Source organism: Prenolepis imparis, unplaced genomic scaffold, assembly GCF_030444845.1.
Source record: "Prenolepis imparis isolate NDT839.2.m4 unplaced genomic scaffold, iyPreImpa1.0 SCAF_3, whole genome shotgun sequence".
NCBI classification, from domain to species: domain Eukaryota; kingdom Metazoa; phylum Arthropoda; class Insecta; order Hymenoptera; family Formicidae; genus Prenolepis; species Prenolepis imparis.
This window is the reverse complement of record NW_028141161.1, coordinates 14,502,413-14,516,629: the sequence shown is the minus strand read 5'-3', so window position 1 is coordinate 14,516,629 and position 14,217 is coordinate 14,502,413. Positions and strand designations below refer to the sequence as shown.

General features: G+C 29.5%; 3 protein-coding genes and 1 long non-coding RNA gene across 6 annotated transcripts in view; 2 read left to right on the top strand and 2 right to left on the bottom strand.

Moving 5' to 3' along the window:
- Positions 1-924: 924 nt before the first annotated feature.
- Positions 925-3,076, bottom strand: LOC145934444 (uncharacterized). Its single transcript, XR_014425028.1, has 5 exons — positions 2,858-3,076; positions 2,623-2,686; positions 1,844-1,931; positions 1,585-1,670; positions 925-1,400 (listed from the first exon to the last, which is right to left on the bottom strand). It is a non-coding gene; the product is annotated as an uncharacterized LOC145934444 (long non-coding RNA).
- A 501-nt stretch (positions 3,077-3,577) lies between these two features.
- Positions 3,578-8,381, bottom strand: Stam (signal transducing adaptor molecule). Of its 3 annotated transcripts, none has more exons than XM_083033710.1 (10): positions 8,097-8,381; positions 7,434-7,594; positions 7,106-7,351; positions 6,707-6,782; positions 6,335-6,541; positions 6,135-6,254; positions 5,832-6,023; positions 5,516-5,742; positions 5,185-5,420; positions 3,578-4,964 (listed from the first exon to the last, which is right to left on the bottom strand). In XM_083033710.1, the coding sequence occupies exons 1-10, from the start codon at positions 8,101-8,103 to the stop codon at positions 4,847-4,849; spliced, it is 1,590 nt and encodes a 529-aa protein (XP_082889836.1). In that variant the 5' UTR covers positions 8,104-8,381; the 3' UTR covers positions 3,578-4,846. The 3 variants fall into 3 exon arrangements, with proteins under 3 accessions (XP_082889836.1, XP_082889834.1, XP_082889835.1); XM_083033708.1 differs by having other exon boundaries at positions 8,149-8,380; XM_083033709.1 differs by having other exon boundaries at positions 3,578-4,961; positions 8,149-8,379.
- Positions 8,382-8,756: 375 nt separating this feature from the next.
- Zuc (Mitochondrial cardiolipin hydrolase zuc) lies at positions 8,757-11,120 on the top strand. The gene is made up of 4 exons (XM_083033343.1): positions 8,757-8,905; positions 9,216-9,507; positions 9,601-9,785; positions 9,917-11,120. The coding sequence occupies exons 2-4, from the start codon at positions 9,257-9,259 to the stop codon at positions 10,156-10,158; spliced, it is 678 nt and encodes a 225-aa protein (XP_082889469.1). The 5' UTR covers positions 8,757-8,905; positions 9,216-9,256; the 3' UTR covers positions 10,159-11,120.
- Positions 11,121-11,765: 645 nt separating this feature from the next.
- Positions 11,766-14,217, top strand: part of LOC145933995 (uncharacterized) — a 157,865-nt gene continuing 155,413 nt past the window's right edge. Inside the window, exon 1 of the mRNA XM_083034122.1 lies at positions 11,766-12,107. The gene's annotated coding sequence lies outside the window, so the exon portion shown is untranslated. The remainder of the gene's footprint in view (positions 12,108-14,217) is intronic.

The following is a 14,217-nucleotide window of genomic DNA, read 5'->3' as shown; positions in this document are numbered from 1 at the left end:
TGTCACTGCTTATCTTTTACTAACTTTAATTCGTACATAACAGATGTTCAATCCTAAACAAGTTTAATTTATGTTATTTATAAACTCGTCTTATTCATCAATCATCAATATGAAAGAGCAATGAACTTTGGAAATATATTTTCTTCTTTTGTAATATATAATTATTTATAAAAATAATTGAACAGTTGTAATGGGAACTATCTACATGCTACGATCTAGATCTACATCTACATCTACATCTACATAATCTAATTTCTACAAATATCGTTAGCTCGTAATAAAATAATAATTTATCACTCACTGGACCGATGTGCAACAGCGAAGTTACGACTGCATCGAAGCTACGTTATCTGTAACATATAAATAAAATTCAAATTATAGTCCATTAAATTCGATGAGTACAATCATCAGTAAATAATGTATAATTGAGTAATAATAATAAATTTTGTGTATAAAGACTATATTTTTTATAATATAAACTTTTATAAAATTTATATATCAAAATATTTCTTTCTAATTTTCTTTTGTTTAAATCATTTTAATATACAAATAGAAGGTTATATATGTATATATATATATAATGCGTATACGCGATTTATAAGAAATATATTATACAGTGTATTACAATACTAACCCCAGAATTGCTTCGCCGGCGCCCGATGCCTCCTAGGCCTGCTCCTCCTCTCAGGTCGGGTTGGTCAGAATTATCCGTTCATTGTTAAAGTTCATAAAGTTCATCGATTTCCGAAACACACAATACTTTGAACGACACTCCCGCACTAAACGCGCGATACTTTGAACGAAACTCCCGCACTAAAGACGCGATACTTAGGACGACACTCCCGCACTAAAACGAACTACAAAATTGTAGTAAAATAGCGTGAGATCTAAAAGATATCTAAAATCCATTATATCTAAAAGATATAATAGATGTTGCAGATATTTTATCGCGATTAAAAAAGAAAAGAATAGTGATTAAAAATTTGCATAATAATTTACAAGAATATTTTAGAATTTTTAATGCAAATTCTACTACGCGTTACTTTATTTTATTTATTTTATACTTTGAGATTAGCCGGTTGCACTGATTGATTATCAAATTTTCGTGACGGTCAACGCGTAATAAAAAATATATAAATATTATAATAATAATTTTAATATAATAATAATAACAATTTTATAATAATAATTAATACAAATATAATAATAATTTTAGTATTATATAACAAGAATTCTTTTTAGAAATATATAAAAAGCTATCAACATCTATATCTGCAGAATCTAATCTCTACAATACTACATCTAATCTCTACAATATACTCATAATAAAATAATGGTTTATCACTCACTGGTTGATGCACAACAGCGGAATTATGATCGTATCGAAGCTACGCTGATCTCTGTAACATACAAATAAAATCCAAATTGTAGCAACGTCAATAATAATTAATATTTCAGAAAACTATTATTGTATGCATTGCTTTTTATATTTTTTACGCGTCCTCAGCAGAAATATAATTAAAACATTTTATAAATTATTTTAATTTAATAATTATAACTAATAAACAAATAATAAATCTTCACCCCAGGGTTGCTCCGCCGACGCCCGATGTCTCTCCCAGACCTCCTCCTCCTCTCAGATTGTCGACGTCTTCAGCTTTTAAGTTGATCTATAAAATAGAAATTAAATCCAAATTGTAACAGGGCTTAAAATAATTAATATGTAAAAAAATTATTATATGTGTGTGTATCGAATTTTATATTCGGTGCGACAATAATAAACACAAATATATTTAAACTAACAAATTTTGATTTAATGCACTAATAAATTGTTAATAAATACCTAGAAATTTCTCCTCCGGCATCCGATACCATTCCTTTTGTTGCTTTCAGATATTTTGAGATCTACTTTTTTGAGTTGCTACGTTGATCTGTAATATATAAATAGAAATTATTTATTCTAATTTAAATTTTATTGTTTTTAATATAATTTTTATTTATTTTGAATATAATTATAATATAATTTAATAATAAGTAATTTATAAAAACAAATGATAAAAAAGATTATACTTTTACATTTATTATCTTTGCAAATTTAAATTTAAATATTTATATTAATAATTTAAAATATTTTATATATATTTAAATAATTTATGAAATTTTAATTTTTTGGTTCGTTTCTTATATTATTCATTTAGTTAATATATTTTATACAGTTTATTTTGTTATTTTCCCAAATTCATTAACTACTGAGAGAATTTTCTCTTAGAATTCACCCTGAAAATCATATGATAATCGTGGGACAATATGATATGAAAAGAATTTTATGAGAATTTCTCTGATTAATATTTATCACACAATAAAAATAATAATATCAATTACAATAAAATATAAAATATGTTTGATTAATTTTACTATGCAGTTTAGTAAAATTAATCAAACTATCAAACATGTTTTATATTTTATTGTGATAGATATTATTATTTTTATTGTGATAAATATTAACCAGAGAAATTCTTTCCATACCATATTTTGTCCCACGATTACCATGATTTTCAGGGTAAATTCTAAGAGAAAATTCTCTCTGTGTACTAATTAAAGTATAAAATATTTTTAACTCACCGATGCAATGCGCAGCAATCGAGTTTCGTAGCATATAGTACATATCGTAGTGCATACCGTTAACCTGTAAAATACACAAATATATATACATATATATATAATCTTTAAATATATATATGAAATATAGACTGGCTATAAGAGCCGAACGCGGATGTCGGTGCGTTTGGTTATACCGAAAGTTTTCGTTATTTAATTTTTTACAAATAATAATAAATAAATAATAAATTATTTATACCTCATGTTAACTCCGCGTCGTCACTTGATGCCGCCTCGAATCTTCTCCTTCTTTCTTTTTGTTGTTGCCATTTCTACATGGCATTCACTAACGAATTTATTACAATTAAGTGCGTAAACTTACAAAAACAGTTAATTAGGATTACAAATACAATTAATAAGCACGCGACATTTATAGCAGCTTAGCCGCGTATATGCAACTTTAATGGCTGTCGACGCGCACTTGATGGCGGGAGAATAACGCGGAAAAAGCGCGCCAAGTTCGATACTCACGACTTCTTGCGATATCTCTACACACTAATTCGCATGCGCGCGAAAAACAAATCATCGATGATCGCACAAATACCGTATTCCGTATACGTATATTCGATTCAGAACACGCACTTCTCGGTACACATGACCTTTTTTTTTATAATAGAGGATAACAATTAATCTTTCAAATTTTCGCTTTTGAGATAGTAGTTAATATTTATTCTTTAGTAACTTACTATAAGAATAAATACTTTCTCATTATATCCTTTTTAGCATTTCTTTCCAAAGATTTTGTTAATATAATTGTAGTATTTGAGAAATATATTAGGAAAAAAGTAAATCAACATTTCGAAAAATGTATTTTGTTTGCTATTTACATAATATTTTATTTTGTATCACGCGCTAAACAAATTCATATATGAGAAAAAGAAAGAGAAAAAGAGGGAGAAGGAATATAATGAAGCGATAATAGATTATATAAATAAAGCTAGTTTAATGGTAACTTAACATACATAGCATAAATTGCGCCTGTTCATAAAATTTATTTATTATTTTTGTCGCTTTTAATCTCTATCTCGTTGCCGTTTTTATTCGCTATAGTATATCTAATATACTAATTATAAAATATTTATGCCCCATAAATATTATGCCTTAAATTACACTTTCATTTAAATGTTGCACGCATTGCCATTGTATATATCTCTCTTTTATGTTCTTTTTCTCTCCTTCTTTACTATATCGCTCTCATATTTATATTAGAAGTTAAAAGTTTTGACCAATCATAACGATATGCCCTGTATTCTTGAAATATAACACAATAACTTTAATATGTTCGAAGCAGGGACGTTTCGTAATAAATATATATTTACATTATGCGTATTTATTATGTATTAACAATCCATAAAAAGTTTCTCGCAGTCTTGCTATTCTTTTTAACGATTAATAGGAATTAGTCTTATTGTACACAATAGATAGACTAGACCACATTAAGACGTTTTCTTGCAAAAGTTGTTTCAAAAATCATTTTAACCATTGTTCGACAATTATAAGCGTTTTAACATTTTTTGTGATTGTAACATCTCTTCAATCATTTTCTAGTAATCACATTGCAGTCTCCGTTTGGCGATTACTCTATCGAGGTTTAATAGCAGAATAGAAAACTACAAAACACTCAAACTTTTCATTCATATACAAGTTCTGAAACCCGTCATTTAGTTTGACTTTGCCAAGACTTATTAATTAAAAAGAAATTTACAATTTATGACACATATATATGACAAAGTGTATAACTTAAACATGCAAAAGAATATGAATTAATTTTCTTTATATATATATAATTTTGATAATATAATAGAATATTTAAAATATGTATATAATGCACATTAAAACATTTAATGATTCACATATATAAAATAATAAACGACAACCAAACGGGCCGAAGGAATGTATAAACTAAAATTGAACAGTCTAAACAATAAATATCTAATGATCACAAAATTAATATAAATGTGATGTAGATAATGTAAGTCACTTTTTGCTTTTTCTAATTGCATATATGCAGCTAAACAATAGTGTCAATAGTGCCTATATGTAGATTTAAACATAAAATTTTTATGAAAAACCCATTATCTTTGGCTACTTTGGGTATGTTTATTTAAATAATTATAATATAGTAATATATATATTGTACAGAGCTTGAATTAGAGTACAAGATGAATGCGTAACGCACAGTTTTGCTTTACATCATGTGTTGTCCATTTGGAGGAGCATATTGCGATTGTTGATTTACAGACGGTCCTGTAGGCCCAGGTGGACCATATGGTCCTGGCACTGGGCCGCTCTGAGGTGGATATCTGCTAACATTAAATTTTTATTTCTTATATTAAAAAAAATATAAGAGAAAGTATTATTTTATAACATTTAATATTACTAATAAAATCTAATTTAAGTATCGTAAGTATCTATGTAAGAAATGTGAAACTGACGTGACAATATTCCTTGCATTATGGCTACATTTTATTACAGTGTGAATTTTGTGAAATCAATATTACGATAAAAGGAAAATAAATTAAGTACCCTTGTGGTTGATAAGGAAGGCTAGTTTGATCAGGCGGTGGCAGAGATGGCCCTTGTGGATGTCCAGGCAGATGTTGATGAGGTCCAGATTGAATGTGAAAATGTTGCGGCAAAGTCATGCTTGGCATATTAGTAGGACCCATGTACTCGTTGTTCGGCAAGCTTGCGTTGTATGGTCCTACTGGACCTGAGCCGACTCCAGTAGGAAATGGAGAAGGCGGCATTCCATTAAACATCTATTGAAAGATACATGTTATATATATTGTAAGATACATGTTACTGTCAAATATCATTATAGACATCGTTATTTGAAGTTTGTCTGTGAACTTACATGTGGTGGTGGTGGTCCCGGATTATGGAATGGATAAGGACTTATATGTGGTTGCATTTTGGGCAAAGTGTAACCAGACGGCGTTGGAGGTGCGGGTTCTCTCATCAAAGTATGGTACAAATTAAGAGCGTCAACCAAATCAGAACTTAATTGAGTAAGCTGCGCATGCCGCCTGTCTACTTTCTCCAAAGCTGCATCGATCAGAGGCCCCATTGCAGTAACTTGTTCTACAAAATGCAACGATAAGAATATAATAGAAAATGTTTGTAATATTACTTAATTTGATGTTTTCGTTAAAATTTATATTTATAGTTACCTTCTAAATCAAGCATTTCCTGAGGATCGGACGTATCACATTGTGGATCAGCTTCGTGAAACAGATGTAACAATCTATCCATTTTCTTTTCATCTATTTCAACTTCTACCACCTCTGGCTCACGTTTTACCACCATTTTTACTTCTACTTCTTCCGCAAATTGCACTAACTTCTTATTACTATGTTCTAATTCTGTACATAAATACATTCATATATTGTTTCAATCACAAATAATAAATAATTTAAAAACGTTTAATCTTGAAAATATATTGAAGAAAATTAATTAAGTTATGTATATCTTACTAGTAAATTCTTCTGGTTCAACAGATAAATCAGCAGTAACAAAATTGGAGGGAAAGAGCCCTTCGCCTCTTTGATTGCTACCTTTCCACCAATTTGGATCAGAATCGTCCAAAATATTAACTAGAAAGTTGAATTCACAGTTAGAAAGAAATGTCATATATCTATGTATATTGTCATGCATTGTAATTTTTATTACGTACTTATTTCTCCTGCTAAAAATGTCAGTTCGTTATCCTCCGCAGCCTCAAAATCATACAAAGCACGTACTTTTCTGCCTTCCGAGGTACTTGTAGATGCAAGTACAGAATTCATACTTGGATATAAACTAGTATTCTTTTTAGAAGCTGGTGAGCTATGCGATGAGGTGCTTTGAGTATGTGCTTTTTCTTGTAATGAGAGTTGTATAGCTATTTAAAAAAAAAATATTAGCTGTATAATAAGTATATATATATATATATATATATATATATATATATATATATACTTATTGTACACACACACACACACACGATAGAAATAAGTTTGAAATGTTATTAGTTTATACAAAAAAATAATATTAAATTATATATTACCTTTCGCAATATCTGCTTCTTCTTGCGAATTCGTTACTACATTAGGATCTCTGCTCAGAGCACTAGAACGTTTTGGCTAAAAAAGATATTTTTACACAAGTAGAATAAAATTTAAAAAGAATAATATAACAATCAAAATAATAATATGTCATGTTTGTATAATCAAAATTTATTTAAAATACATCTAAAACGAGTTATAAAGTAACTATAAGATATGATACAAGAGTTCAAAAGAGAAACAGACAGTATCGACAACTAATAGTCTTATTTGACATTTAAATAATGCAATTTTGTCTTGTAATTCAATACTTGACTTTGCACTAAATGCAAATGATTTACATCTCTATAGCTAATGGAACAAATTCAATAATAATAATGCAGCAAAATAGAGATACTCACTGTATCTGAGACAGAAGAAAAGTCATGGCCTTCACTTTTCAGTTTATTGTAGAAACTTGGTATTAGATTCAATTGTGGATCTGTTTTAAAGTCACCTTCTACCCATTTCTTCAAAAGCGCTTTGATTTTCTCCACAATTTTTGGTTGTGGATGATTAATGAGTTTCCTCAAGTCATTTTCAAAATCTCTGGACGCAACTTCCAAGTGGAATATCTTTCCACAATTACTGGCGCAAGCATCTAACAACTAAATCAAAAGTGAATAATTAAAAACTTGATAGAATATTAAGAAATTAAGTTTTCTTTTGGAGAAAGAACGATGTACTAACTGTTATAGCTTGCATAACAACATGTGGATCTTGACAGTACAATCTCTTAACAATGGAGCGTAAACAATCCTTAGCATTCTGACTGGAGGTGCCTACTTTGTCGCAGATATCCATTATCTTCCCCCATTCCTCCGTTACATTGTTCTCATTAGTTGCTTTTTCTGTCATATGAACAATAGTAATAAAAAAAAATATATCACAAATATTCAAAATGACGTACATAATTAAGAATAATAGTAAATGTTTCTTAATAAAACTATATAATTGTAGCAATACACAAAGATAAAAATAATTGACAGACATAACAGAATGATTAAAACAAACATGGTAGATAACGCGACAAAAGAAGGAATACTTTCTACAATCATACTATATTACTTCTAATCAAAACGTCAAGTAACAAATTGTCATTAACCATCGACGAAATCATCATTATTTCATTTCGTGCATAAAATCATTCGTGTAAAAAGAACGCGAGGCTCAAGTGCAAAGTGCTGAAAGAAGGGCCAGCCAGCGCTAAAAATCTAATAACTGGAGGTCAAATGTCAACAACCGCTTAATGCGCGAGAGAGCTTGTTCATCGTACTTAGGCTAGGTAGAACAGACCCCGATAATTTTGGATTCGCGATAATGAAATAAGAGCAACGAGAATGACTCGCTCACCCGTCATGATTCATACGAAGGACGCAAAGTGAGCCGTCACAGCATTACTCACCGACGTCAGCGTCGAAAGGCGAGGAAGTCGGGAAGAGACCCATGATCCCTGCGGCTCTTCAATATCCGGGCGACGAGATTATTCTACGCTCTTCGCACGTCAGCGCGCCGTCACAGAATCGCGCTGCGCATTCAGCTGCTATTCACTCACAAACACGGCCGACCGAGCGACTAATAATATTCTGTTCTGTCGCATCGGCGGACATCTTCGCTCTCGGAGCTGCCAAAAGTCTCGATATCCTATCGAAACTCGAGTGTCGAGCGCGATGACGATTCGAGCCTTGCTTTACTTGACAATATTTGCCGATGATATGCGCGATGAAATTGCCATATCTGTCATATTTAGGAAGGTGTGGCTTTCTATTTGAAAGTGCACGTGTTATGCATGTGTATACGCAATTAATTTTAATAGGAATTATTCGGTGCCTGATATGAGGAAACAAAAACTTGTGAGTCGATATATCGAATGACGTAACAAGGCGATTCGAGATGTCAGAATGAAACCAATATGGAGCAGCCAATCAGATTCGCTTTTACGCACTCGTGCAGAGGGCGCGCAGTGGGATCTCTCATATTTTCAAGTTGGACTTCCTTTCTATGAAGCTTTTCGTTATAACGCGTGTTTTCTTCAGTATTATTTTTCAATTACACGTCTTTATCAAATCTTATCTGTAATTATTATCTTTGATACAAATATAAAAAAGAGTTGTTTGAAATCGATATACAAGGTGTCTTATGATTTGTGATATAAATAATTGGTAATAACAAACGCTATGATGATTTTAGAATCGAAGATTGTTAAAATGTTTAATTTTACACGCATATTAAAAAAGAAAAATATTATCTATTTAATAATATTAATACAAAATATAAATAATAATATTAATAATAAAATAATAAATATGAAACAATAAGAATGAAAGAATTATTTAGTTAGAATTATATACAGTTAGAATTATTAGAAATTTCTAGTATTTGTTGAATTAAGATTAATGTGATGTGTTATTTTGCTAAATTAGAAAAGAGAAGTTGAATTTTAAATGTGCAAATATGTATTATATGTTGCAGCAAAACTCTGGAAATTATTCTACATAATAGAAATTCTAAAAATGATGAAAACTGTTATTATAGTAACTTCTGGTATTTTTATGACAGAAGTAATTTGGCAATTATATAAAGTATATTCTTCAAAGAAAGCCGCTAAGGTTTCCAAGGGCTGTGTAAAACAATATAAGGATACAGAAGACAGAGCAAAAATCTTTGAAGTCATGTTTTTTTCAAAAGATTCTGCTCTATGCCGATCACATCTTGAATACCAAGAACTATGTAAAAAGACAAATTGTGCAGCAGGATATTTTAGGTAACTTTTTTAGTATAATATAAAATAAGACAAATAAAATTATTTATTTATAGCTTAATGCAGTCTGACTAAATATATTTCACACATTTATAGGAGGATTATAGATTATTTGGATTCTGCAACTGATACTTTGGACATATGTATGTATTTTTTTACATCTTTACCCTTAATAAAGGCAATTATAAACGCTCGCAAAAGAGGTGTTACTGTAAGGATAGCATTGGATGAATCTATGGCGCAAAACGATAGAAGCCCAACCATGTTGTTTCACAAAGAAGGTTTGTAACAAATATTAAAATCATATATTTAATTAGAAATATATGTATAGCCAGAATAGTATAATCTAAAATTGTTATCAAATATAGATAGTGTGATAATTTTATAGTTAATATTATTATTTTATTTGCAGGCATTATACCGAAATTTGAACAACTAGATAGCTTGATGCATCATAAATTTATTATTATTGATGATAATATTTTAATAACTGGCAGTGCAAATTGGACCATGGGAGCGTTTTTTGGAAATTTTGAAAATTTGATAGTGACAAATGAGTCAAGATTAGTCAAACCATTTATAAACGAATTTGAGAAGATATGGACGAGACTTACTCGTATAGAAGCTGAATTTGAAACATACACATTAATGTAACATAAGTTAATTTATTTTTTTGAAAACATGTGTATATTTAAATTAAGTAGAAGGCAAATATTTCTTTTTATTATGTGAGATAGTTTCTCATACACACACACATGTATATATATTTGACTGTGATATTCACAATTCGAAAATTCACAATTCGAAAAGTTTCATGATTCTTACTTCAATTTATTATTTTATTACAAATTAAGACTGTTTTAAGTGTAAAGAAACACTTGCAATTTCTGCATGATTATTCTGTTTATTCAATAATATGAAATGTTTAATTTCAATTTAAAGAGACAAAAATATTTCTTTTAGCTGCATATAAATGACTATAGATATAAATATATTTTATTTAATATATATTTTTTAGAAAATATTTTCAATTTTGTTTCCTCTTTTTTTACGTGTATATATATACGAATTCTTACGAAATGATTAACACAATCATGAAACGCTAATAAGAGCTTATTCTCTAGTCCGAATAATTTTTATGTTTTGTTAAATTAAATTTGATGCGACCACATGGCGTGGGTGAACTAAGGGAGTTGCCATGACGATTCTGACGTCATCACGATATTATATCTTGGTATTAGAGATAGCTTTGTTTTTTCTCACAACGAGGCTGCGCTATGTAATGCATATTGATTTTGTTTAACTGGGAATAGTCATGGTCTTTTCAGAGTTCATGGCCGCGTTTAACTATAAACAATAGCCCGGAAATGCTCGCAGGCATCTGATTACGAATGCGTCGTAACAGATGATCATAAAATATTATTTTTTTAATTGTTTTATTTTTTTTTATATTGATATGCATTAACATGTTATCCTGACAATAAATAAATAAAGACAAGAGCATTTTGTAATAATTTGTATAAGAAAAAGATGTAATTCCTAGCACTCTTAATTATATATATTATCAAATAGATAAAGAATGAACTATAATATATTACAATATACAATATACTACATATACTATACATAATTATATTTCTGTTACTAGGTCAATGTAAATTTTTAGATTTTACCTTTTTTATTAATTATTATCTTTTGTCTCGAATAAATTGATATATATGCGCTGATTAATAAAACCAAAAAAGTTGGAATTAAATTTTGTTGTAAATCTCTTGTTAATGACAACGAGAATAATCAGGCCATGATGCTTGAAAGTATTAAATAAATTTATTTAAAGAAAAACACATTCGTTTTTTATAATAAAAAAGGATATATATTGATATAATAAAAACAATATATATATTGAGATAATTTATTTTTCGGAAATGTCACATCTAAATTGTTTATTTAAAAAATCATGAATCATCTAATAAGTATAGAGTAGTATATGTATGTACGTACGCACTTATTATATTTAAACAAATTTGTGTAGTCGCATAATACATATGCATAAAAAATTAGTCAATCAAGCATCATATGAAAAGTTCATCAATAATGACATCTTTAAATGTTCGACATTTGATTAGTCAATTTCTTTATAATTTTATAATGCATATGCATGAGACGATTATGCAAATTCATCTGCGAATTGCCCTTAAAGTTGCAACGTCCATTCAGTGGCGCCCTCTTCCTATCAATCGATCAATCAATGGTAGATCTACCGCAAAAGTTCGCGTAAAGCTAAATAAAAACCGTTGTTTTTCGCAATTTTTAGCACGATAAAAGGTACAAATCAATGTATAACTAAGAGACATTGAAAATATAAGTGCGACCGCATGTGTAAATGTATAAATTGTGATGCAATGTGTCGTGGTGATATAATCGCGGTAAGATTAATCTCGCGCGCGAAAAAAGTGGGGTTACGGAAAACTCCCACTCAATTGGAAACATCTGATCACGCTTGTACGTGCTGTATTTGCATCTTAAAAGTCTTCTTCGAGGATGATGGGGACTTTGGCGGGACTTTGGCGGAGTCAACAGCTTTCCAATGTGACTACGTCAAGGTAGAACATTTATTTATTCTTTCTTTTCAGAGGCAATATATCTGTGCTTTACACGCGCATTATTAAGACATTAATGCGAAATATTCAAAGATTAAAGATGATTATTCTGTGTGTAAAAAAATTGAAATATTTTAGAATTATAAGTTTATCTTTATCGCGAAACACACATTTTAGACCGACGCGATCACAAAATGAAGTCGCAGAAATCCTGGAAACAAACAACTCTGTTATATGCCGGATTGCAATGCACTTGCGGAAATTTTCTCAAGTTATAAAATCAAATTAGCGTAACCGCGACGCGATCATTATGCTCGCGCATTCGATGTCTCGTTTCAGAAGCTTTATAGAATCTAATATTAGTCTTTGCGCTTTGTTCGCAGAATTTGTTGGCGTATAAAATGTCTCGAAATTGCCTTGCAATTTATTCGGAGTCTCGTTTTTCCTTCCCATGATTTTAGCAGTTGAGTGTCGGACGAGAAAGATTTTGGCAAAGGTGTAAACGCGATTGTATCGCGATTGAAGCGCCTGCCAGGTGTCGTAAAAGCTGCGACTCGTTGCTTCTGAAAAGCATATATGATTTTCGTGTGAGCAACACATTACAACGATATGTTTATATAGTACATTATATACGATGATTTCGTGCACTTGATATCTATCGTATATTTATGTTTGTGTATATCATATCGAATATTTTATATATAGAATATGCATTATATAATTTAATTCATTTTAAATATTTCTATCATAAAATATAAAATAGATAGAGAAATTTTTATTGTTTCTTAAAAGGAGATGAAAAATTATCTTCATAAATTAACACAAATTTTGCTTATTATATATAAAATCTTTAATCTGATGTGTTACACAGAGAGAATTTTCTCTTAGAATTTACCCTGAAATTTTGGGTAATCGTGGGACAATATGGTATGGAAAGAATTTTATGAGAATTTCTCTGATTAATATTTATCACAATAAACATAATAATATCTACACGTTAAAATATAAAACATGTTTGAAAAATTTTACTATGCAGTTTAGTAAAATTAATCAAACATATTTTATATATTTTATTGTGATAGATATTATTTTTATTGTGATAAATATTAATTAGAGAAATTCTCATCAAATTTTTTCCATACCATATTGTCTCACGATTACCATGATTTTCAGGGTAAATTCTTAGAGAAAATTCTCTCCGTGTCCATGTACATCATATTAAGTAAGTGATTAACATAAAAAATTACTTTCGAAGTCAGTTAAATACAGAAAATTGACTTTTTGTACTTCGATTTTGTACCTATATAATCTTCCATTGTTAGATAATATTATTAACATGTTACATGACACGCGAGTATTTAATATTACGTGTATTTCTGAGCCAAACTTGAAGTTTTACATATGCATGTTTATACGAAATGAATCCTTTGATATAAGGGTTGATAATCTTACATAAAGTATACATATATATACAAACACACACGTGCGCGCGTGCAAGCTTAATTCTAACATGTAGTCGGCTGTATTGATTGCGTATTTTTAGATACACTAGCAGCAACCGTGCCGTCATCAAATATTAACCCCCGGTCAGAAATAGATCTGCGCCCCCGTCGGCTATATTTATTATTCTAGAACGAACAGAGAGAGAGAAAGAGAGAGAAGTATTTCTTATTTTTTGGGGAAGACATATTGAAAAGAAGAAAAATAAAAACAACCGATTGCGATTATTCTTATTCTGTCGCTCGTTATTACAATAGAATTTATGATAATTTTCCTTCTCAAAATTCATCTGTAATTTATAATTACATAAACGAATCAAGAAAGAAGATAATACTTTAGAGTCATACACTCGTTCTATTATATTATATTGCATAATTTTTTCACAATTGAATTATGCTAAAATAATGAAACATTATTTGGAACAGTTGCAAATATTGTAAAATATTTATTTCTCCTTTTTACTATACTAGAATAATACAAGCGCCCGCAATTCTTCGGTTTTATATTAAACATAATAATATTTTTAAAAAATATATATATAAAGTTTATTTAAACTTGGTTAATATTTTTTGACAAAAATCAGCTAATTAAAGCGTTAATTTGCTATTTAAAT

Coding starts and splice junctions, on each gene's coding strand:
- Stam (XM_083033708.1), bottom strand. CDS start 8,191: ATGGGTCTCTTCCCGACTTCCTCGCCTTTCGACGCTGACGTCG. Junction 6,542..6,706: donor AGAAGCAGATATTGCGAAAG/GTAATATATAAT, acceptor TTTTTTAAATAG/CTATACAACTCTCATTACAA. Junction 6,024..6,134: donor TGAACCAGAAGAATTTACTA/GTAAGATATACA, acceptor ATTTATGTACAG/AATTAGAACATAGTAATAAG.
- Zuc (XM_083033343.1), top strand. CDS start 9,257: ATGATGAAAACTGTTATTATAGTAACTTCTGGTATTTTTATGACAGAA. Junction 9,508..9,600: donor TGTGCAGCAGGATATTTTAG/GTAACTTTTTTA, acceptor ACACATTTATAG/GAGGATTATAGATTATTTGG. Junction 9,786..9,916: donor CATGTTGTTTCACAAAGAAG/GTTTGTAACAAA, acceptor TTTTATTTGCAG/GCATTATACCGAAATTTGAA.